The sequence below is a fragment of the Myotis yumanensis genome, unplaced genomic scaffold (genome assembly GCF_028538775.1).
Source record: "Myotis yumanensis isolate MYYU_CA2020_CCGP unplaced genomic scaffold, mMyoYum1.0.hap1 SCAF_12, whole genome shotgun sequence".
NCBI lineage: Eukaryota > Metazoa > Chordata > Mammalia > Chiroptera > Vespertilionidae > Myotis > Myotis yumanensis.
Genome location: NW_027223763.1, coordinates 3,171,877 through 3,197,123, shown reverse-complemented (window position 1 = coordinate 3,197,123; position 25,247 = coordinate 3,171,877). Strand labels below are relative to the sequence as shown.

Genomic DNA, 25,247 nt, shown 5'->3' with positions numbered 1-25,247 from the left:
GTGTGAAAGATTACATACATTTGACAATGAAACTGAAACAGAACGTGATGGAGTATCCACATTGGGCATCTTTTGTGCAAAGGCCTCGGAGCACCGAACGATTTACTCATTCAGCAAATATTGACTAAGCCCACAGAGCAGCAGGCGCTGGATCAGGCCGGAAACCACTTCAGGAAACGTTGGTTGTTCTGGACACTTTCCTCCTACAGGTTTGACTGGTCCTCCCCTGCTCGCTGCCGCTCAGTCACCTGCCACCTTCCTCTCCGTCAAGTCCAGGCCGCCGAGGCCCCACCTCCCTCCTGCCCCTGCGGAGCCGGTGGCTCCAGTGGCTGGGACCCGAACCTGGAAGAAGCCTGATCCTGCGGGGCTCACAGGGGCACGATGCTTAGGCAGCCCCCCAAGGAGCTGGGACTCCATGTTAAACTGAGCAACTGCACCCATTAGGCTCCTCAGCTCCTCGTTATAGAGTAAGTACTTAGGAAGTTCTCCACGCTAGTGTGTCCCTCAGTGCACTCCACGGAGAGGAAAAGGTGTCCCTGGTCAAGCAAGTCGGGGACACCACATACATAACCCTCCTCTTAAAGAGTCACAGTGCACACTGGCATGTTAAAGGCTCTGAAAAGGACTGCAATAAAGGAGCCTGCTTAGCTGTGTTTAACCACGAGTGCTTCCTGTGCATATCAATCTCCTTAACAATTAGTGCAGCAGGAATACCACCCCGGAAACTGTTACATTAGTATTAGGAGAGAACTCGCCTGTTCCACCAGTCTCCAGCCTGGATGGTATTTCTCCATCCGACACCTCCCCTTGCTCAGTCCACCCCACAGCTGCAGGTAGGAACAGCCAGCCATGCTGCTCCTCTCCCCTCGCCCCAGAGCCTGGGACCTGTGCCTGGGCTCGCTGTGAGCGGACCCATAGTGGCTCCAAGATCAGAGAAGGCTCCCTGACACTGTGGATGAAAACTATCCACTCTGAGATGGGTAAAGGCTTCCAGTTCTAGAACTCTCAAGATTCCCTCTTAAATTCATTTTTATGGTTATACTGTAAGTCTCTGAGAATCCTAGCCTTGTAACAGCATCACCGCCAGCCCTCACTTAATCACTCTGGTAGATCATATATAACAACAAAACAGCTAAAAAAAATCGCTCTGTGTTAGCGAGCAGATGTCTAGCCCATTTGCAATTAATACGACCCACTTCCATACAGTCAGACTGCTTAAAATTCCTGGAACAAGATGCAAAAGTTAAGATGCAAATGCTCTGATTTTAATGAGAATGAATGGAAACGATAAATCCTCTCTCCCTTTGAGAGGAGGTTACAATCTACATATAAGTCCCAACTGCACCCTAAATTTACCAACAAAACAATCATTTGATAAAGCCCGTGGGAAAGAAGGAAATAGAACGGGAGAGTCAGAAATACATTCAGAAAGTATTTCCTACCCACATCAAATGCTATCAAAACCGTCCTCTTTCAAGAAGCCTTTAGAGAAACCCGACTCACTGCGACAGTCCCCCAGTTCACATACTAGGACCTTCCTGCATTTGTGTGACCCAGTGACCTTGTCACGGATAGCGCAGAGGGTGACGCCCTGGACCTCACGTCAAACCCCAGCTCCTGTACTCAGCGTGACCTTCTGAATCTCTCTGTTCTCTTCCCTGAAACAGTGCTAACATCTTGCATGGAGGGGCTGGTGTGAAAATCAAATCGATAAGCATATATTACAGTTCCCACCACACAGCAGGCAGAGTTACAGGGAGCAATTATTAGGATTCTAGTCATGATGGCAGGAGCAGACTTTTCTAGAATCCGGATAAGTCTCACCCTTCATTTTCACTTCTCCCTGCGTGGAAGGCCTGTTGGCTTCCTGAAATCCCACCCCTTCCGTGAGGGTGTGGTTGTGAGGTCCCTCCTGGATGGCACTGTCACTGTGTGAACGCCCCCCACCCCCCGAATCAGGTCCCCCACCCCTCACTCCGCTCGCTCTGCTCTGGGCTGAGATTGGCCTCGGTAACCAGCCCAGAGTCTAGCAGTCCCTGCGTGTTGGCGTGGCCCGACCCACCCGGGCAGCGGGAGTCGGTCCTTGTTGACTTAAACAACAGGGAACTTGACTGCCATTGCACTGTTTGTGGCCCGGCTTCATCCACTCAGTGGAGGCCTCCTCTGTGCCAGGCACAGTTCTACGCCCTGCAAACATGACAAGGAACAGGAAGAATTTGGTAAAATTCTATTTTTCTGGGGCTCCCAGTCATGCAAGACATTGGCTCAAGGCTGAGTAGAAGGGCAGGACCAGGCTCTTGTGATGCCTGGGAAACCAGGCACTCAAAAAGGATTCAATGACTGCAACCAACAGAAGCCAGACAGCAGGTCTTCACAGGCACAATACGTTCCGGAGGTTTGGTAGTGGCTCAGAAACATCCAGAAGCAGGGAAGGGGGCCAGAAACCGAGAAAGAACATGCACCCTGGCGTCAAGCTGACAGAGGTTAGCCCTCAGCCAGGAGGCTCACCGGGCCCCTCAGCCTGGAGGCTCACCGGGCCCCCCAGCCGGGAGGCTCACCGGGCCTAGAGAGTGCATTCTTTTTCAAAGGAAATATATTTGTATTGATTTCAGAGAGGGATGGAGAGGGAGAGAGAGAGAAACATCAATGATGAGAGCGAATCACTGATCGGCTGCCTCTTGCACATCTCCTATCAGAGATGGAGCCTGCATCCCAGGCACGTGCCCTGACCTGGAATCGAGCTGTGATCTCCTGGTTCATAGGTTGACACTCGACCACTGAGCCCCGCCGGCCGGGCCAGCACCTGCATTCTCACTAGTTTGCTCCTGAAGGTGGTTGATAGTGATGACAACGATGTGATGCCCACCACCCCTCCTGCAACTACATATGGCCCAATTAGTTCAATTAACGTTAATAAAATTCGATAAAATATAACATAAAACTAACAATGCCATGGATCGGGACAGTGTATACGCATACTCATCTTTTAATTCAGCTGGCAACCGAAATGGATTGTGTGTGTCACTTTTATTAAAACGACAACTGTTTTATCTGAACACATAGGCACAATGAAACGATTAACTGGAGGAAAAATCAACTGTGTGGACCGGGATAAGGGAATAAAGTAAAATAAAGAGATAAACGGCTTTTAAAATCAGCCGAAGATTTAATGCAGTCCCGGAAGGTTTCAATTATTTACACGCTTGGTCCATGCAGTGTAAATCCGGGCTAATGAGATTCAATTGCCGGGCATAAATCTGCAGAAGACAACCGCGTCTACGGAAAACAGCAGCCGGGCTCCGTGTTAGTAACTCTTCAAAACAAAGATTATGCCTCGGAAAGAGGAATGTCATTCTGCTCCGCATCATTGACTGCAGTGGGTGTTGGGAGAAATGGCTCCGTTTGGTCAAACACAAACTGAGACAAGTTACAAGGGATTCAAAGGACCTACTGATCAATAAGGTTGTCTTCTAATAACAAGATCAGCGCCGATAATTTACACGGTCTCTTTGTCCTACGGAAGCTGTGCAGTCCCGGAGAAGCCCGCTCTGTAAAGTGCTCTGTCTCCACCCAGGCGGCGTGAGGCAACGCACGAGGTGGAACGGGTGTTACTGGGTAACTGGCCAGGCCACACTCCTTCGGAAGCCTCACCGAGGCTCTGTGCATGTGGTGTGTGATATTGTAGGAGCTGTCAAATGGCATTTTATGATATTTTATTTTAAATAATATTTTTACTGATTTCAGAGAGGAAGGGAAAGAGAGAGATGGAAACATCAATGATGAGAGAATCATTGATCGGCTGCCTCCTGCACGTCCCCTATTGGGGATTGAGCTCGCAACCTGGGCATGTGCCCTTGACCGGAATCGAACCAGGGACCTTTCAGTTCACAGGTCGATGCTCTATCCTCTGAGCCAAACCAGCTAGGGCCCAACTCGAATTTTAAAGCGAAGTGACCCCCTTGACATCCACCTGTGGCCCTCCGTGCGCCTCAGACCTCTGTGAGACAGGCCTCCGCAGTGCTCTGGGGGCCACGGAAGAGACTCTCCGCCCGAAGAAGCAAGGCTGGGCCTCTCGAAAAGGAGCGCAGACCCAACCCCGAGATCGCACAGCGGCTTTGCCGGAAGGGCAGGCGGGGGACGGGACGTCCCAGGCAGAGGGATCAGCAGGCCCAAGGCACAGCCCGGACAACATGGAGCGAACCACGCCCCCTTCTCGGTCCTGTTTTCGGTGCTTCCTTCTCTAGGGGATGTTCTCCTTGCTCACACGCTTGTTCACTGATTGACGGCTTTCAGGAAGGTGTAGATTTTTGTTCTCGTTCTTACCTCCTGTCCACACTCGTGTCCTCAGACCTCCCTTTTCTTAGATGACACTTCAGCATCTTGTGTGTCAATCTGTGACGGTCCTTTTAAGTCTCCTCTGTCACACACACTAAAACCAGTGAGCCATCCTACTGCCTCTGCACCTACCTCCTCCATCCTATTGAGATGGTCTCTGCTGTGCTAGGACATCAGCACTTCCCCCTCGTCACACCCTTTGTTTTAGCCTCACAGCGACAACGAAATACAGGGATGCCCACTCTCCGTCGGAGGCTGACGTCTCCCCGCCAGTCCCGTGGCTGGGCGAGGCTCGTCCTGAGATTCCGCGAGCCGGGTGAGCGGGCGCCGGCTTGTCTTTGAGATGGTTTTTCTCTGGCCTGGATGCTTGAAAGGCACACGTACCCTTGACTCACGCCTTTGAAAGCGCTGTCCATCACTGCCTTGTGCTTTATGTATTGATTTCTAGACATCTGATGCCAGTCTGATGCTCTTGCCTTGTAAGCTATTGGCTTCTTTTGCTTGAGAGCCGTGGGGACTTTTCCTTGGTCTTTGATGTCTAATAGCATCACTAGACTACATCTTAGACCTGACCGGCGCTGGCCAATGTCCCAGGCACCAGCGAGGCTGCCGACATGCAGATCTAGATCTCCGTTAGCGTCCACGTTCGTTCTGCTCCATGCGCTTCGAGGGCTCCCATTGCAGTCACGGCTTTTCTTCCCTGTCTCTCTGCTTCCCTTCCACCACCTGCTCTCTGACCCTTTCTTCTTTCTTTGCTTATTTGCAGCCTTTGGTTGTTTCCCGGCATCTCTTCAATGCCCTTATTATATTTCATGTGAGTCTATTTTTTTCCTTGAGCATGTTGAAATGTAGTCAATTTCTGAGATAATTTTAGCATTTCATCCATTTTTGACTGAGTACAAGTTCTTTTCACTTTTTCACATTTTTACCTGTTTCTGAATTTCTGACTCAAGAGTATTTTTCATCTCTGCATACACCTGAGGGTGTGGAAGTCAGCGGAGGGTGATGTTAAACAGTGCTCTTCTGCTCTGTGGCGTGTGTTTCCTAGGGTGGGAGGTGGGGGTGGTTCTTTACGCTGCGGTGTTTAGTCCAACATTTTTCCGATGAAAAATTTCAAACATCTAAGAAGTTGAAAGAGTTGTAAGGTGAACACCCATAATCCCATGAGCTAGAATCTATAGTTATCATTTTGTCCTACCTAATTGTCACATATATCTCCATCTACCCAGCCACTGAGCCATCTTCATTTTTTCCAGGCATTAGTAGACTACATCCCTAAACACTTAGGCAAGCACACCATTGGTAGAGTTTAAGGTTTAAACATTTTTTAAGGTTAAACCTGCCTACAGTAAAATGTACACCTTAGTGTACCCTTCTCTGGATGCTGAGAAATGTGCACAGCCACATACACCACACCTCGAAGGGCTGACGCTTCCCCCGCCAACGCTCCCGTGCGCTCCCCGTCCACGCCTGCTCCCCGAGGGCAAGCACGGCCCTGCCTGCCCTCCACGCGGGGAATCCACGCGGGGAGTCACACGGAGGCAGCTCACGGAGCCAGGCTGAAGGGAGCCCGCGGGGGAGAGCTCACCGAGGCGTGCGGGCTCCTCTTGTCTTCTCACGCACAGTTTGGAGTGTGGGCATTCTTGGTCTTCTAGTTGTGTCTATGGTTTTTTTGTAGTTTTATTTGTTTGTGTTTTTCTGTATTTTTTGAGAAATACTATCTATCTTGGATTTAGATAGTCACCATAATATTTGATTGCCAACATTTTCAAACATAAAGGAACAGATTATTTAACAACTACCCAAGTCAGGAAATGACCAAGATTTAGATTTTGCAACACCTGCTTTATCCAGCCCTCTCTCTCTTTTGAAATATTTTAAAGCAAAGCTCATACAACACGTTAATTCCACTTTAGTCTCCTCCTCTAAAGACAGACCTCGGCTTCAGCCCGAGGCCATGGTTACAGCTAACAACCACCAGCAACCCCGGTGCGGGTGAAAGGCAGCCCCCCAGCCCACGCTCACATCCTCCAGATCCTCCAGCTGCTTCAGGAATGCTCTTCCGAGGAAGCCGAGGGAGCTGGCCTGGAGAATGGCCAACATTCCTTTAACTTTTACTCTTTTTTTAAACCTTAAAGTTTTTAATCATTAATAAACTTCCATTCATTTCACTGCCACTGCAACACACATTTTTGGAATTAGTTTGATATTTTGTTGGAATATTTGTACGTTAGACACATTTCTCCTTAGAGCAGCAGTTCTAACATTTTGGCCTTAGGGTCTCGCTGCGATCCTGTAAGTTACCGAGGCCCTAGGAACTTCTGTTTCTGTGGGAAGGTATCAATATTTACCACATTAGAAACAAAACAGAAATGTTTAAAATACAAAACGCAAGCCAACAGGCATTAGGGTGACGACGGCACCTCAGGCTAGGCAGCCCCGGACAACACGGTGACCCTGAAGGGAGAGTGAGGAGGAAGGAGATGTCTGCCGGGAAGCGGCTTTGCTTTGGGAGCCCCCGAACAGCCTCTGCGCCCCTTCTGGCTCGGCCCTAGTTTGAGAACTGCTGCCTTAAGGAATGGGTCTGATTTTAGAAAACAAATGTACAATTTTTATGTGTCAAAATGAAGTAAAAAATAAAAGCTGACTTTTCTAGTAAGTCTTACAAAATAACATTTTCAAAAAAGCATTTAACAAAGAATTCCAATCATAATCGGAGCTGTGACAAAGTGCTGAAATCTGGGTACAGATTCCGCAAGTGGTTGCTGCAGCATCACAGAATTTTATTTTTTTAATTAGGTATTTATTATTTATTATTATTTTTTAATCCTCACCTGAGGATATTTTTCCATTGATTTTTAGGGAGAGTGGAAAAGAGAGGGAAAGATAGAGAGAAACATCGATGTGAGAGAAACACATTGATTCGTTGCCTCCTGCATGAGCCCTGACCAGGGCTCGGACTGGGGAGGAGCCTGCAACCGAGGTACATGCCCTTGACTGGAATTGAACCTGGGACTCTTCGGTCCACAGGCCGACGCTCTGTCCACTGAGCCACAATGGCTGGGGCAGCATCACAGAATTTTAGATTGTGGGTCTCCGGAGCGTTCCCAAGGACAGCTGAGGCTGCACCTCGGCCTCGGCACACGGGGACAAGTCTGCGTCCTGCTCCGGTGCTGCCTCCCAGGAAAACATTCTGGCATTTTCCCGGGAGCCACACATTTGCATGCGCTAAAGCAGGGCTTCTCAACCTTGGCACCGAGATGTGTCCGCGTGGTTTAAAAAAGACATGTCATTCAACAGAAGGCATGAATATGTTAAAGAGATGGAAGGTTAGTTAGAATGTATGTTTAGAAAGATTGACAAATGAGTTTTATCTGTTGTAAATCATGTAACATAAAGATTCAGTTATATAATATCAAGATATCTTTCAAATATCATGGTTGAAGTTTCATCTTTTTCCTACAATTTTATACCTGGTGAATCAGTCACAATTTTTAATATATTTTTAAAAGTATATTTGATATGTTTTTATTTATTTCAGAGAGAGGAAGGGAGAGGGAGAGAGATATAAACATCAATGATAAGAGTGAATCATCAATCAGCTGCCTCCTGCACACCCCACATGGGGGATCGAGCCCGCAACCTGGGCATGTGCCCTGACCAGGAATTAAACCATGACCTCCTGGTTCATAGGTCGACACTCAACCACTGAGCCACACCGGCCAGGTAGCACATGAGCATTTTAAATGCCAAAAGAAGCCAGCTTCTTGTTCTCGTCTCTGACTCGATTAAGCGCTTACAATATTTTGACTGCTGGGAGAAAATTAATAATGGGATGTTAGGCGGTAGATGAACTGAAACTAAATATCAACACAGCTAGATTTATTTTTGGATGACTGAGCTCATCTCCTCAAAGAACGGAAATAGGATTTATTACATCATGATATTAACATACACAGCATCAAAGAGCCCCCCGCAGGGCAGAGAGAGCAGCCACACCGGAGGCCGAAAGCTTAAGGTGCATCATCCGGGGAACGGAGTGGACAGCTATGGCCGTTACCTCCGACTCACAAAGACGCCGGAAGAAGTTAAGGCGTAAATGCCCTGACAGTTTTGGGATGGAACCAGTGCGGATGCCTCATTCCTTCCCTCCCAGCAGCAGTCCCCATGCAGCCCATGCGGGCACACTCAGACACATGGGAGAGGAAGATGCTGTGACCTGTCACTCGAGTGTTCACTCAGCAAATATTTACTGAGCGCTTGTGTGTCCTCCCCTCCTGCGCCCGCCCGTCTCCTGTGCGGGAGTGTATCTCCAGGTCAGACACAGGGAAGGGGCCGCCCCTCCATTTCTGAGGGGCTCCGAAGACCTGATACCTCTGGGCCCACAAGGAAAGGCTGGTCAGCTTTAGATGAGCCAAACAGACCCCAACTGCCTCAGAGGGAGCCCAGTCTACCCTCCCCTCCTCCTGCCCCTTCTATCTGGGCAGACACTGCAGAGGACCCAGGGCTCCCACGACAGGTACTGACACCGGAGGCTCTCTGCTGCCCCTGGTGGTGACTGCTCAGCGATGGCGGAAAGCAACGGGGCCACCAGAATCTGCCTGTCCCCCTTTACCACGTAATCTCGAGGCCAGTTTTCTTCCATAAAGATGGCCAGGTGGACTTACCAGAAGCATTGCTGACGTTCCATTGGGTCTGGATAACTGGATGGACATTTCAGGAAACATCCTGTCAATGCGGCTGATCACGTCATCAACATACCTAAGTGGGAACAGAAACACACCCGCATGAACGGAACACGGGCCCACATGCACCGACTTCTTGTCGGGTTCACCTGTATTAACAAAATCCATTTTCAAGAAGGCTAATGGGATAACATGGCTCTTTGTAAAATATACTACTTCCTCGTTCCTCCTCTTGCCTTCCAGTCAACCAGTCTTTAGTTAGGGTTAAGGTACCCTAACCCTAACCCCAACCCCTCCTTTTTCCTGGAGGGACACTAGCTAATTCAAGTTATAGCACAATTTTTGCTTACATGGGTATTCAATGTTTACATTCTACACTCTATGCATATATACATACACACACACACACACACACACACACACACACCCTCACCCGAGGATACTAGTATGTTTATTGATTTTAGAGAGAGAGGAAGGGAGAGGGAGAGAGAGAGAAACATCAATGTGAGAAACACTGATTGGTTGCCTCCCGTATGCACCCTGCCTGGGGATCCAGCCGCAACCAGGTATGTGCTCTGACCGGAACTGAACCACAATCCTTTGGTGTATGGGGTGACTCTCCAGCCCAGGCAGCCGCCCAGCCAGGACTATACATATATTTTTAGTAGCTGAGCTACACGGTGGCTCATAAGTACATTTATTCACTTGTTGTACAGCTTCCTGTTCTGCCTGGTTTCCACTTGATTAGTTTTCTATGTACCTTTTACCATTTTATCCCTGACCTCTCCACACGACTCTAAACTTCTCCCTACAGTCACACAGGTTAGGCGCTCTATCAGTTCCACTCTTTTTGGAGACATTCCTCCCAAAGGAAGTCCTCTGTTCCTCTGGCCCAAATGGAACCTGTCTCCTTTAAGGTTGACAATCATTGAGACAACTGACTGCAAGCACCTGGCATGGCATCTGGCGCAAACGAACACCTTTGGTCCCCGGTGAGCCTGTTCTGCAAAAACGCCCCCTCTCGGTGGGTGAACTCTCCCTCCAGCCGCAGTTCACCAAGGAGATGCCCAGCGCAGCCCCGACAGAGTTGGCCTGGCTCCGACCCTCTGAGAAAGAAATACACCAGTGTTTGTGCTCACCACCCAATCCACTGGCCACAGAGGGGATGTATAATACAATAGCTGAGATGCAAAACTATCCATTAAGGATTCTGCATTGGATTTCGTATCTGTTGGACACGACAAATTAAATTACAGTCCATTAGATCAGGGACATATAAAAGCCGTGTTCTCTGGGCGGGGGAGAGGGAGATTAGCTCTCTGCTCACAACATGAAAGGCGTCAGCCTGCAACCCAGGGCCCCTGAGAGCAGCAGACAACACAATGCCATTTGTTTAAAAAGCGAACACGGGGGATCAGCTCGGAAAGTCAGACAGCAATCCCACTGATTAACTCGCAGGTTCTCCTTAGGGAATGTTATCACAGTTTACACTTCGAGCGAAGAAGGCAGGGAAAGCTTCGAAGGCAGCGGCCAACGAGGAATCCTCAGCAGGAAGATGTGCAGAGATCGCGGGAGGAGGTGGAGGTGCGCTGAGGGCGTGGGCTGCTGGGGAAGAGGGCGGGAGACGGCTGTTCAAGTGCGAAGACTTCTACAACCCAGCACCAGACAGCCGGGAGGACCAGAAGAGGAGGCCATGGCATTAAGAAGCAAACTAGTTGAGAAAGAATAAGAGGTAGTTCCTAGAGTTAAGGCCCATTCTGTTGACTTTCAAAAAGGCTAAGAAACAGCCTGGCCGGCGTGGCTCAGTGGCTGAGCATCGACCTATGAATCAGGAGGTCACAGTTTGATTCCCCATCAGGGCACATGCCCCGGGGTGTAGGCTCGATCCCCAGTGTGGCGCATGCAGGAGGCAGCCAATCCATGATTCTCTCATCATTGATGTTTTTATCTCTCTCTCCCTCTCCCTTCCTCACTGAAATCAATAAAAAATATAAAAAAGGCTAAGAAACAGTGACTAAGAAATCACACCTCAGGCCCCACCATCCCTTCCAGATGTGCAGCTGCCTGAGGTACAGCCTCGGCTCTGAGCTTAAACGCTGCGGAAGGTGAAAACATGAAGAAAGGAGGTCAGCTCACTTTCCATCACTCCTGATGTTCCTCGAAACGGTGGAGACACACGGCAAACTCCACGTCCAAGTGTACACCAGGCCATAGGACATTTGCATATTTCTCTCCTAAATCTATGTACGCGGTTTAAACCCAGTTAATTCAGACTCAGCAGGAAGCAAAAATCTGCTGTCCTATGAGAATGGAGGTCATTTGCTAAGCATATGCTAATGGGGAGAGGGGCATGTTTTCTGAACGATCCTCAATCAATAGCCATCATAATCAATAGCCATCATAGCTCCGACAGCAGGATGCAAATGAACCAGAACCTCAGCTCGAAGGCAGGCTCCCGGCTGCTCCCCACACGGTCACCTTGAAGGGCTCGCAGCACTTTCTGGAAAGCCCGTCTCTGTAGTAGGCGAGGAGGCCGAGCGCTGGTCTGGACACCAAGCTCAGTGCAGATTCCAGGACGTGTGAGGAGGAGCCTGAGTCCTGGCTGCAGACCACGTGGACCACGCGTGCTCCTCGCCGCTTCCATCCCTGTGTCCAGGAGAGCTTGCGGGTGGAGAAAGGAGGGCAGCAGCGGGAGGAAAGGTTCCCAGGAAAACCGCCTGCGGCCGACGGGAGAGTGGAGAGGCCTGGGCGGCACTGCTGTCTTCTTCCCACCCAGAGATCTCAGAGCAGCTCAGTAAGCTCCACCCAAGGATTTCATGAAGCAGAAATCAATTTCCAGGAGATGTTTTTCATTCCCACGTCCAACATAACGGAGATGCAAATTTCCTTTTCGCAGGTGACATTATGTGTTTGCCAAGAGGAGAAAGAGAGAAAGTCAGCTGCCTGCTTAACTGAGGAAAACAATGTCTGAATCCTCGCAGCAAAAATCAAAACATTCATTTGCAAGCAGACATGGCTTTCAAACCGCAGATCCACCGCTAGTGGCCTGACAGAAGGATGAGGCTGGCGGCAAAGCGCACTCTCTCCCTGCAGGGGCTGGTGCCCAGGCACCCCTCTTGCAGGCAGTCTCTGAACGGTGCCCCCCACCCCAAGCCATGCCCACTGCCACGCCCACTGCCACGCAGGGCTCCCCGTGCAGGGCAGGGACAGGTGGGGAAGGTAGGCACAGCGCGCTCCCTGCCACAGGGCACCGTATGTCCCGCTCGCTCTGCGGCAGGAGCAAACTGCTTTAATTTCTACCTTTGGCTACAGGCAAACAAGCAGTAACACAGCAGTGGGGACGAGTCACACTTGAGCAGATGCAACGCGGAAAGATTAATTTCGTGCCAAATTGAGCACTGAGTCACAATTTGCACGTTCCTGCCAACCTGCTAACAGGGTAAGAACTGGAGAGCTCGCTGCTCCTGTTTACATCACAGAGGCCTGTCCGCTAGAGCTGCCACTCTCCTTAGGCAGCGCCCAGGAGCTGCGGCCGATGGGCCACGAAGGGCCAAACACAAACCCCTAGAAATCGGGTCGGAGCACGGTGTGACTCATCCCGAGTACTTTCAGGCAGAAGTTAACTCTGAACAACGGAAGAATCCCACCTCCTGTCCCGCTCTCTCCATCGGACTCTCACTGGGCTCCCCCCATTCTCCCAGGACACTCCAGCGGGTTCTTCTCCGAGTCTCTAAGGCGTCCTTGGGACTCAGCTCAGAATCAACTGCTTCCCCGTCGCTGCGATCAGAAGCAAGCAGGCCACTCTCAGACTTCTCACCTCGTTCTCCTGTTTTCAAGTGGCTTGGCCTGCTCCTTCAAATGTCCCCAATTTAAAGACCCTGGGACCTCGGAGGTCCTCTCATCCAGCGTCCCTCTCAGTCTGGGGATCCAGCGGCGTCTCCATGCGGTGGTCTGCACCCCCCTGCCCACCTGGGGCTGCAGTATCCCCACCCAACCACCCCATCAGCCTGTGGGCGACACACAGATATTTCCTCCCAAACCTACAGGCTTTGCACAAGCCGGTGACGGACCACTGGCTTCCGTGACTGCTCGACCAGCCTTTAACTCTTTCTTGGGTCACAGGTCCCTTGGAGAATGTGCTGCAAACTAAAACACACCTGCACAAACTGCCCAGGCCGCTGTCTGTAGCTCCTAAGCCCTTCAAATCCATGCAGAGACCCACGTTCAGAAGAGCTGCTCTAGACAGTTCTAGAATTGAGGTATCTGGTTTCTTCTTTGTTCCTCTCTGAATGGGAAATTGTATTTTTCAATAAAGCTATTTTAATTTTAGGAAAAAAATGTTGCAGGAACACAGAAAGGGGGGGGGGTGATGAATCTAAGAGTCGTTAATCTTAACATCATGCTTCCATGATGGAGTCCAAGGGTAGAGCTCGTTTATAAACAACTGTCTCCCTGTTAATCTTCCCAACAAGGTCTAGGACAGTGATGGCGAACCAATGAGGTGACACTCGAACTCATTTTTTTGGTTGATTTTTCTTTGTTAAATGGCATTTAAATATATTAAATAAATATCAAAAATATAAGTCTTTGTTTTACTATGGTTGCAAATATCAAAAATTTCTATATGTGACACGGCACCAGAGTTAAGTTAGGGTTTTTCAAAATGCTGGCACGCCGAGCTTAAAAGGTTCGCCATCACTGGCCTAGGACCTGCTTCCGTGACCTTGGAAGGCGTTGGGTGTGAGGGACCGTTTCTGCCTCCACAGCCGAATTTCCCAGGCTGTGCAGCAGCTCCCTGCTCTCTGCATACTGTAGGAGGCGCCGCAGCTCAGTGCTGAGTTCAAGTGCAAGACCTCGGATGGCCGAGGAGGCCCTGCGGTCCAGTGGCCGCCACTGCTCCCCCTGGCCCGGCCTCCACCTCCTCGGGCGACCTGGGCAGCTTGCGCCGCTGGCACCGCCTGCATGCCGTGCACTCTGCACCCTCTGCCCGGAGGATGCTGTTCACATGCCCCCACGTCCGGTCAGTCCTGCTCCCGCTCCTTGTCTTTGGGTTCCGACTTCAATGACACTTCTTCAGGGAAGCCCCCGACACTCCCTTCGGCCCCATCCGCGGCGTCTCATCTGACCCCACAGCACTTTTTAATGCTCGTCTGTGTCTCCTGTCCCCGTTGTAATTAAGCAGTTTTCCCGGTGACTGTTTAATGTCTCTCTTCCCAACAGGACTGTCCTCGGGGTCACAGGATGCCGCCCTCGATGCTGCGCCCCCGCTCCTTGCCATGGGCCTGTGCCCTCCACGCTCTCCTTCAACCCGCTGAGCTGAGCTGACAGGACGTGGAAGCCAGCCGTGTGGACCCGCCAGGCAGGTATGAAACAGCTCAGATGCAGATTTTAGCAGATGTGAGGTGTTGGGAGAGTCCGTTACAGGAGTCATCGAAAGTCAGTGGCAACAGCAACCAGAGAGCCCCACACACAACCTCAACGGAAGCAGAGCCGCCCGGTCTCAGAGCACAGGGTGGGCACGGCCCCCCCTCTGTCCTGGCAGGAGCTCGGCTGCGCGGGGCAGAAGCCGCGATGGGCACCGCGCTGTCGCCGTGCCAGCCCTAACGCCGCTTCTAACGAACTAATTAATTCTGCGAAAACATTAGGACAAAGATGCGCACCACCCAACTGGGGTCACCACACCAAAGCGATAGCAACACTGACTGTGGAAGACAGTTCTGAAGAGACCGGTGTCACCAAACATGAACAGTCTACTCCACACATTAAAATATATTGCAAACTACTTGTTATTAAAGCCTTAAAATAATTCGTTGGACAGATGGCTTCGTTCTCTAAAGTCTGACCTTCCCTCAAAAGAAAAAAAACACCAACAAATCTGGACTCCAGCCAGCGATCCCGTGTTAGGGAGATGTTGAGTTGCTCAAACCAGACTTCCGTAGCACTGACCCCACGCCGTGTGGACGCACACACTGCCCATCGCCCCCTACGGACTCCGAGCGCTGGCAGTGCACGTGCTAACCAGCCGCATTTGGGGGCGAGGCGATGCCTGGGGATAGCCCTTCGCGATCTGAGGATGAGTTAGGGCTCTCCCCGCACCCGTCCAGAATGATGGCACCAGAGGCTCTGCCAGCGGGTGGAGACGGGGAGGTTGGGTTAATGACTCCACGAGGATGCGGCTGCCCGAAACTACATCACATCGATCTCAATGTGATGAAGAACGCCTAGAAACTGAGGTCAGACTCCTCCACTTTGTAAAAGACCTTGTCATGTCCATGAAAGAGTTCTTGTTCCTTTGAAAGAAGTAGGTTCTAAACTGCACATCACAAGACTAGATGCATCAGAGACAAGAGCTCCCGCAACCACCTGCTGTTACTCTCGTCTAAGGAGAGACAGGCAGAAACTCCACCACCTCGCTAAGGACACTGGCCACCTCAGCGGCGGCTGTCAAGGCGAGGAAGACAGGTGCTGGGGGCCCAGCCTGCAGGACTCAGCGAGCCCGGGACATGGGTGCTGGGGACCGGCTTGCGGGGCTCCCACTGCATCTGCACACCCTTTTCCTTCAAGGCCACAGGCTCATTTCCAGAAAAACACGACAACTAAGATTCCTTCCAATCTCCTGTTGGGTTTTTATTTTATGACTCCCAATTCATGTGCAAAGTTGCTAAGTAACAGGAAGGGGCAAATAGTAAACACCTGCTTTGCATTTTACTAATCACTGCAAGGCAGACATTTTTATAAACCTCTGTTCTTGCACTAAAAATGTATTCAGATATCTGTGGGCCCCGTTTTCCCTAAAACATTTCAACAATGTGCTAAGCTTGGGGAAGAATTACACTTTCACTAAACATCTCCGTCCTCTGCGAGCTCTCGCATGTTATGGAGAAAAAAACCCCAAACAAGGAGAACACCCATACTGAGCGCCCACAGCTATTCAGTCATCCCGTTGGGCCTGGCGGGGTGACCCCGGGGGCTCAGGTGGGGGTGGGGGGTGGGGGAATGTGGGCGCAGGTCAAGCCACACGGTGGGAAAGGGACCAGACAGATGACAGGCTGCCTCACCAGGGGGGACAGCTGAGGACGCTGGCTCACCTGCCCGCACCTTTGGAAACGGCTGGAATAAGAAATACGGGAAACTGGAAAATGTTCACATTAATTGAGGGTAACAGTGATATGAATATTCTAAATGGGTAACAAAGTAAACTTTACACACACTCAGTTCATGAAATAAGTATTTCCTGGAAGCTGACCTGTGGATGTGGCCAGTTTTGACAGTGAAGGCTTCACACAGAACAATGCGATCAAACGGAGAGACCTGCCCCTGAGAAAGTTACCCAGAGGCCTCTGGGCTCCTCTTCCTTCCCCTTCCTCCCTAAGGGTCAGCGCCTACGCTGCAGGCCCCAGGCATTCCTTCTCCGACTCTGTCAAGTGCTAGTTTGCTTTTCCCTCTAAGTTCACGGTCACATTCATATTTACATTGACCCCAAACTAACAATTTCCAATGTGTGACAGGCACACTCACAGAGTGTGCGGGAGGCGACGCACATATAGGGGTGAACATTTTTAATTTAAGTATGTATGTACATAGAAAAATACCTAACTAGCAGCTAAAACCTGAGTTCATAGACATCACTTCCTAGAATGATGCTGTTTAAAACATGAGTTTATTTAAAGAAAAATATTATGCAGGTAACAGAACAGCTGATCAGAGATTATGGCAAAACTCCTACAGGTGGTTGTAAATGACTGCGTGTAAAACCCCCTTAAGGTAAGGCAGGTCCCAGCCCTGGCTGGTGGCTTAGTCGGTCGGAGTGTCGCCCCGCAAACCAAAAGGTGGCAGGTTCCACGCCTAGTTGGGCTGCGTACGGGAGGCAACCTATCGATGTTTTTCTCTCACATCCATGTTTCTTTCTCTCTCTCTCCCCCCCCCCCCCGCATCCCCCCCCTCTTTCTTTTTCTCAAATTAATAAAACATTCTCAGGTGAGGATTGAAAAAAAAGTAAGGCAGGCAATAAAACAGCTTGGTTTCAAAAAGGTTTTGCTTGGCTTTGAAAACTCGTGTTTTTTTTTTTCATTCTAAACAGATCTTCACTTTTATACCTTAAAAAAAGAAAGAAGGTTCCGTGCCTACATCTGGAGCTGGCGGGAGGAAGGGGTAAGCGGCCCAGGAGGGCGGGTGTCGGGTCAGCAATCCCGAGGCAAGGCTGCGGGTGATCAATCACGGGAGCTGACTCCACGGGAATAATGGGAAAGCGCAGCCGAGCAGGGGAGGGAGCCTCTTCACACAGAAAGAGGCTTTCACAGGCGGCAGCAGTGGCCACGGCCCAAACCCCCTCACCACTTTCAAAGGTGTTCACCTGTGCCAGAACTGCTCCTCCCGGGGGAGCAAGTCCAGGACTCCCCTGGAGACAGGTAGAGGTGGTTGGCAGAGCCCTAAAGAAACTCTCAAAGGGCGCCCTCTACAGGTGTACAGTGGCCTCACAAGACCACCACCAACACTGATCCTGTTTCTGCACTGAAGTCTATGGCAGTCTTTCAATCCCTTGCAAACCTCTCCTCCACTGCAAGTCAGAGGAGAAATAAAGTGAACTGAGCTGACCCTCTGCTCATCCCCCACCCCCACCCCTACCCCCACCCCCACCCCCACCCCCCTCTGAGCCTTGCCTACTGGCTCCTCCCCCATGGTACCCACCCTCTCCTCTGATGGGAGAGGGGAAGCTTCAGGGAGCAAAGCCTATAAATAAGTCATCAAAATGATTTGAAAAGGAAAAAGGAAAGAAGCTTGGAAGAGTGACTTCATCCAAAAGATGTAATAATCTTCTGTTCCTAAGAAGTCATGAATAGCCTTGTCTCAGGAATTAAGAACAAGCAGAAAATCAGTAATACATAAAAAAAAAATCCCCTAGATGTTTAGCTATTCTAAATAACCCGAGAAGAAATCACAAGGGAAATTAGAAAATATCTTGAAGTGAATGATAAAAATATATCAAAATTTGTGGGATGCAGCTCAAGCCATATTGGAGGGAAATTTATTGTTTAAAAAAGCTTACATAAAAAATTGAATGACTAAAAGATTAAAGATCTATGCTTCCATTTAAAAAAATTTAGCAAAGCAAAGCAAATTAAACCCAAAGTAAGAAGGAAACAATGCTTATAACTAATGAAAGAGAAAACAGATAAAACTTTGAGAAAAACTGAAATCAAGAACAAATAATTTGAAAGAAAATAAATAAAACTGAGAAATCTCTGGCTAGACTGATGGGAAAGAAAAAAGACACAATTCAACAATATCAGGAATGAACCAGGAGACAGCCCTCAGATGCCAGAGACAGGCAAAGGCCACTATGAGAATATAACAAACAACGTTACGCCGATACACTCGAAAACACAGATGACGTGGACAGTCCTTGAAAGATCATTAGATAATTGATATAAGAAATAAAAATATCTAAGTATCTGCTTTTTAAAAATGGAATGTTACCAAAATCCTTCCTGTAAAGAAAACTCCAGTCCTACGTCGATTCTTTGGTTAATTCTATCAAACACTGAGGAAGCAACAATGACAATCTTACAGAAACTCGCAGAAAACAGGAAGGTTTCAATGCATCTCCTGGGCCCACATTACCCTGATTCTGAAACTAGACAAAACGATGCATTCCTCAGAAACAGACAAAATTCCTTAACAGAACAGGAGCCAATGGCACCCGGCAGTACATTAGACTGACAGCATATCATGATCTGGCATATTGTAGAATGCAAAGTCGGATTCACAAGGAAACCAACCCATGCTGTGGTATAAACATGTAATGGAACATTATTCAGCATAAAGTGGGTGCATTTTATGTAAATTATACTTCAATAAGATTGATTTTTTAAAAAATGTTTAGAACATGCTGAATTCTTTGCATTATTCTCAAATATTAATGGGACGAGAGTCCAAGCAAGAGGTTGTCGGTAAGTCTTGGGGAGACGAGGCAGAGCCTGCATCCCTCTGGGACTCGGGTGCAGAGAACTGGGTGCTTCCTCCACAGTGTGGGGAAGCCAGCGCTGAGCTCCCTGCAGCCCTAGAGCAGGGGAGGGGCAGCCCCAGGTCCAGTGCCTGTGGGGTCCCCGACGGGCTGGGCCCAGAGCGAGTTTCATCACCCACAGGGCCTCCCCTCCGTGGGCATGTGCTCTGGCTTCCTCTTCCTGTACCAGATGATCTCTAAGGTCCTCCTAGCTCTGGTCAATGCGACACACGTTTCCCAAGAGTCTACCCTGTGCACAGGAGGCAGGTACACAGCCCTAACGACTCAGCATCTTGAATGGCACGTGGTCATTATCCTAGGAAACCCAACCAGTCCAAGCGCCCCCTTCCTCAGCCTCTGAGTGACTGGAATCTATGGGATCTTGTGCATCTTAGTAAAACCCATCAGCATCTTCACAGCAGAACTATTCCAAGTACTGGCATCAAACACACTGACTCTGTCACTGTCTGGCGGGTGGGGGCATTACTAGAAATTTCTGAAGAAAGGTATCGCTGGGAAAGGACACTGCACCCACGTACTGGAACTAAAGATGAGTGTCTTGACAAGAAGCCCAGGAAAGAGCAAATCTGTGATGGAGGGAACGGGCAGGAAGGACCTGCCTACTCAAGGTCACAGGAGCACATCGGCGGTGGCTGAGCGGGCTGCCCCGACGCGCCGGGCAGGATGCTCAGAGGGCTCATGCAATCACAGGGCACACACCTAATGTAACAGTCTTTCGCTTGAGGATCTCAAGAAAATAGACCAAACGGCTATTTACTTAAATGTCAGTGGCTCAGAAACAGGAGCCAGGAGTACAGCATCCAGGTCCTTCGGTTCTTAAATTCCAGACACCCACGCTTGTCAGGTCAGCTCAGTGAACAGATCAGCCGTCACTCAGTTATCTGTATCAGTCACTCCGTAAATGCTCCAAACACCACCAAGTGCACCACCCACGAGGGCTGTAGCTCCAGCTCTGACCTGTGAAATGGCACGCGCGCACGCGCACACACACACACACACACACGCATACACAGGCACACATGCGTGCACACGGTATTTAAGTGGGCAGAGCACACTGCTCAGGAGTCAGGGACACAGCTCACAATGAAGGAGCAGGCTGTTTCTCTTGCTCAGTCCCACAGCTGTCCAAGGAGGACTGTGGAGAATCACCCCGTGAATGAGTCGCTTGGAGCTGTGCTAGTGGGAGGTGGCGTGTAGAAGAAGAGATAGATCATCACTCCATTTGACAAAAACAGGCGCAGTACCCCTGTGAGCAAGGCAGGGATGGCAACCTGCAGGTGGGCACAGACGACACAGGTGCACAAAGACGTGACAACAGGGAGCGAGGGCGTCTCTAACAGAGAGGAGGTGACACCGTTACCCCTAAAACATGCAAATGGAAGTTGCCAGCGAAGATGGATCAATTACGCTGGCCGATGAGAATAATGAGAGTTCCGGCAGGGAGCACTGAGGGTAAATATCAGGCAAAACTTCACAACCGGCTGGAGCTAGCAGCGCAGAGGGGCTGTGGGCGGCCCGGAGAGGCACCTGCCTGGCCACAATGGATTATTCCTGCCGCAGTTAGGACCCGAGAGACGTGCGTTCGAGAGGTCTGCTCTGCTCTGCTCCAGGTGAGAGGAAAGCCAGGAGGCCCCTCTAGAAGTGAGGGCTTTGCCCACGGAGCAAAACTCTTGACATTCAGACCCGACACGGGTCGTTACAATGGGCTGCACAGGCGGCGGCGGCAGGAAATGCACACGGGGCAATGCGCCTGGGAGGAGGGGCTCTGCCTGCGTGTACGCATCGCAACCCAAGAACGGCCCGTCTTCCTGCCCGAAATGTTCTCGGACACCTTTCCGCCTCAATTCAAAGGCTTCTTTCTTTGTTGAGTTCAAAACAGCACATTATTTGTTGTTAAGCAACTCGAAGCATTTGAGCTCGGTTAGGTGGCTCAGAACCTTCTCGCGGTTCATGCGGGTTGTGAGCGGCTGCCGGAGGCTCTGGCAGACAGATATCTCCAGATTCCGCTGAGCCACGCCTGGCCTCCGGCCTCCGCGCTCCAAGGCCTGGGCAGGGAGAGCGCACACAGGGAGCGCTGCCTTCGTTAACCGGCTCAGCAATCTCGAGCCGGAGGAACGCTTTCTGGGGCCCCTTCACACCCAAGATGGCACCGCCCACCATGTCCATGGGACCCTAGCACCCCCGGCTCATGGCCTTCTGGCGCCCTGGAAGACGGCCACGTGAGCGCCACTCCAGCACCGTCTTCCCCATGAGGCGGAGGCACTGCAGTGAACCCACTCAGGTTTGCAAACACATCGTGAGAGCTGACAACGGTAAGAACTACAGTAACAGCCTGAAGGAGTCATGTGATCCTGAAGCTGAAGGCGGAGGGTGGCCGGTCCTTCCTCCCCTCCGGAGAGTGGGACGGGCTGCTCGCTGAAGCCTTCCAGCGGCTGTAGGCAAAGCCGGGATTAGAACTTGGACCTCGGAACCTGCTCTGGTCCTTCATACAGACCTTTCCCATGTGCTGCACAGTAACACTAAAAAAACACACAAAAAACTCCTCCAAAGGACAGAGTTAGGGGCCTTTTATAGCCACACGTAACCAAGGTTTCACTGCATATGTCCATTGTAGTGTTTCCAATATTCTTACCCGCTCTCGCTTTTCCAACAATAAATTCTGGTCACAGCGTAAATGTAATTGGAATTACGCCACATGGTTGTGAGAAATCGTCTCGATCTGTTTTCAGGCCCAGCCTCTGGAGAAATAATGAGTCTGTGGTTAAATGTATGCGTGCACGCCCTGAAATCAATCCAGGCCGGAGCTGCCCCCGCTCGATACTATCTGTGCTGGTCTTTTCTGAAACACCTTCGGAATAAAGTAACAATCCCGGGAAACCGTTTCCGTAGAGATCCCAGCATGCCTCCCTTCCGTGCAGAGGGGTGAAGCGAGAGGTGAGGGGTTTCATTCTGTGGATTTCAGGTAACTGGCTACTGATTTCCATTCTGCAGACGTGGATGCCATTCCAGCATTGATCCGAACGCTCTTGATTCATCTATTTTGGTGCATGAGAAAGCTTCCAAAAATACAACTTTAAAGGACCGAACATGCATTTCTAAAACCCCGTGCCGTGACGACCAGGAAAACGTCGAAGCATCGTGTCCCGCGAGGCCACTTCCAAGCCAGGCCTCAGTTTCAGCGTGGGACCGCCCAGCTGTCTCAAACTCCATTTCTAGAGTGTTCGGGACGATAGCCCCGTGCCATCCACGGGAGCCACGTCCAGCCAGTTTCCACAGAGCAAATGGAATTTTCCCAAACAGATGCAGAGAACAAAGACCCCCCGAGGTTAGTGTTTCCAAAACAAATGGTCAGAAATTAAGTTTAGGTCATTTTCAAGAGGGCATTTTTCACGTGTGACTGGCTCAAACGGGAGCCCGCTATCGGAAACCTGACATTTTCCAAGCCCCAGAAGCAGCGCGGAAAACGAAGCAGCACAATCAAGGTTCCGACAGTGACTCACGCGTTCCTGCCTCCACAGCCGCCATCCCGCCCGTCTTCACAGCCCAGCCCGGGGAGCCTGCGCCTTCCCATCAGCACACGGTTCGCACCCTCACGCCCATCTCTTGGGATGCCTAGCCTTCATTTTATCCATTTTTCTGAGTATCTTCTTAAAACAAAGGTATGCCTATTCCTCACAGGAAAGCGATTTATTTTATGAATGTCCTGTGCTTTGTAATTAGCTTTCGTTTCTAACCTGGGACGTCAGCCCCACCCCCCCCACCCCGCCCCCTGTGTCTGCTGTGGGTTCCAAATGCGTTGCTCTGGCAGCAGAGGACGTGGCTCTGCTCGAGGGCCCCTGGCAGCCTGGGGCGCTCGAAGCACAGCACCGGCTGGGCCTGCCCTCCTCCTCAGTTCTTGCCGGTGTTCCCAGTTGTTATGGGGTCAGAAGCGGACAGTGAACGAGAGTGTCCCAATGGACGCTGGCCCCCCAGCATGAGGGCCTCCGCTCTGACTGAGCGATGGAGAAGGGGCACAGATGGGGACAGGGCATGGAGACGGGCCCTGGCACTCTGGGCAGGGGATCAGACCTCCACGCCAAGTCCCACCACCACAGTGTGCACATGGCGGCCGCACCCAGCTCAGCAGGCCGCCGGGGTTATGTAAGGTGTTAGAACAGGGCCTGACCCCAGCGATCACTCGAGAAGGACAACTGCCTATGACGGCGGGGGTGTGACCATTGGGAAGCAGTATGCAGACACACGGTGCCTTTGCTCACTCCTTCAATGTCACGACCGTCAATGAAGACGGCATCCACGGAAGATCCCTCTGGCCACACATCACACAGGCCACAAGCACAAAACCGTGTGCATGCGCGTGCGCTGGGGGGTGGGGGCGTGTAATGACAGAAGAACAGGAGAAAGAAGAAAGGGGGCGGGAGGGTTTGTATTGTGATATTGTACCCAACCCCTGCCCCAAACGCTCCCATCAAACCTTGACCCAAGGACGTGTCATCCGTAGAAGGTGGTCTGTTTGAGAAGGGCGCACCCTGGCCGCTCTGATGTCCTTTGCCATCCAAGGACACGGGGACCATTTCCAGCTCTCCGTGCGCTATGCTCATCGCGCTCAGCACTGTCTACCCCACCCTCCTAGCAAGCCCAGGCTGGTCTTATTCCAAACGCACTGTGTTTACAGGGCTGCACCTTCTCAACAAAGGTTTCCAACGTGAACGCATGTCTAGTGTGCATGACGACTTCCACTGGCCTGATCGAGCGCATTCGCAGGTTATTTTCACTTGAGTAGAGAAGATCTGGGAAGGGGAGAAGTTCAGGTCCCTTCATCTTCTCTTTGGAAATAAATTATTCATGAAACTCTCCCTCGTTCCCGGAGGGTTAGGTTTAAACAGCTGCTGAAGTGCTGCTGCTGCAGAACACGACTCGCAGCCGCAGCCCAGGAAATGTGCGCTGCTCATGGCGTTTCCCCTGGTCAATGGCCGACGTGTGGAGACGCGAGCGCCCGCCTCTCACACACAAAGCGGGCAGCCAGGGGTCACTATGGTCCGCCATCTCCGAGGACCACTCCAGTGTGGCCGAGGCAAGCTCAGGGGGTAGGCCTGGGGGATGAGGCACAGTGGGAGCCCTCCTGCAGCAGGTCAAGGGGCCCGTTTATTTATTTCAAATTTGTTCCTTTCAAGGTGAAAAACCACCGCAGACTTCCCCAGCCATTGGCTCCACCCGCCGAGAGCCGAGACCCAGAGCTGGGCTCTGTCTCAGGGCCACGTGCTGACGAAAGTCTCGGGCTACCTGGTGCTCAGCGGTATCGCTGGGCTCCACTTCTTCGCAAATACAAATCCGAAGTTAAGAAACCAGATCAAATAACAAAAAAACACAGAGGAATCCATTTAAACAACCAAGCCTAGGCCACTCTCCATTGGTCGGTATTGCCTCAAATTTCTCATAAGATAATGTCACTAATTGTAGACATCGCCACCCCCCCCTCCCTAACACACACACACACACACACACCAAACCGGGGACCCTCTTTTTAAACGAGCAGCTTTCCATGTTAAGGCTCCAGTGCAGAGTGACCGGGCCCAGCCAGACAGGGGACAGGCAGAGTCCTCAGTGCTGTGGCCGCCGAGGGCATCCGGGAGGATGTCCCCTTCGCAATACAGCTCAGACACCGGAGATTAAGGGTGCGTTCCTGCCGACAGTCCCCAGACTCCAGACCTCAGTGGCCAGGCAAGAGGTGGGCTTGTTTTTGCTGAATTTCAGGCCACATGCAATAGGGCGAACACTCCATGTCCCTGATGTGGGGAGTTTAAAAAGTCTCACTCAGGACCCTCCTGCTCTTCTGCTGTCCCTTCTAAGGGCATGGCCGACAGCCCCCGTGCCGCTGCTGGGAACCTGATATGTAGCTAAGACCATGGCGGGCTCTGGATGGTGACGGCCAAGGTCAAACGCTCGCACTGACACTAACTAGTGTAGTGATGCAGCCTTGGCGAGTCACCTCACCTCTGTGCCTCAGTTTCCTCATTTGTGAAAGAAACACAGTACTGCCAACCCCATGAGATGAAACGGCTTAACGAGCAGAGTGCTGGGGGGCAGACCGGCGGGGCTCCGGCTTGCCCTCTCCCGGGCTGCAGGGCACTGTTCACCCTCTCGCATCTGTTTCTTGTCGGCGAAACTTAGGAAGAACAGTATTTTCCTCATTCGCAGCGTGGCTA

General features: G+C 51.0%; 1 protein-coding gene across 1 annotated transcript in view; it reads right to left on the bottom strand.

Annotated features, from left to right (window-relative positions):
* The window catches only part of MED27 (mediator complex subunit 27), a 136,954-nt gene that overhangs the window by 29,609 nt on the left and 82,098 nt on the right, over positions 1–25,247 (bottom strand). Inside the window, exon 4 of the mRNA XM_070430009.1 lies at positions 9,003–9,096. Coding sequence (XP_070286110.1) covers positions 9,003–9,096 — 94 coding nt within the window. The remainder of the gene's footprint in view (positions 1–9,002; positions 9,097–25,247) is intronic.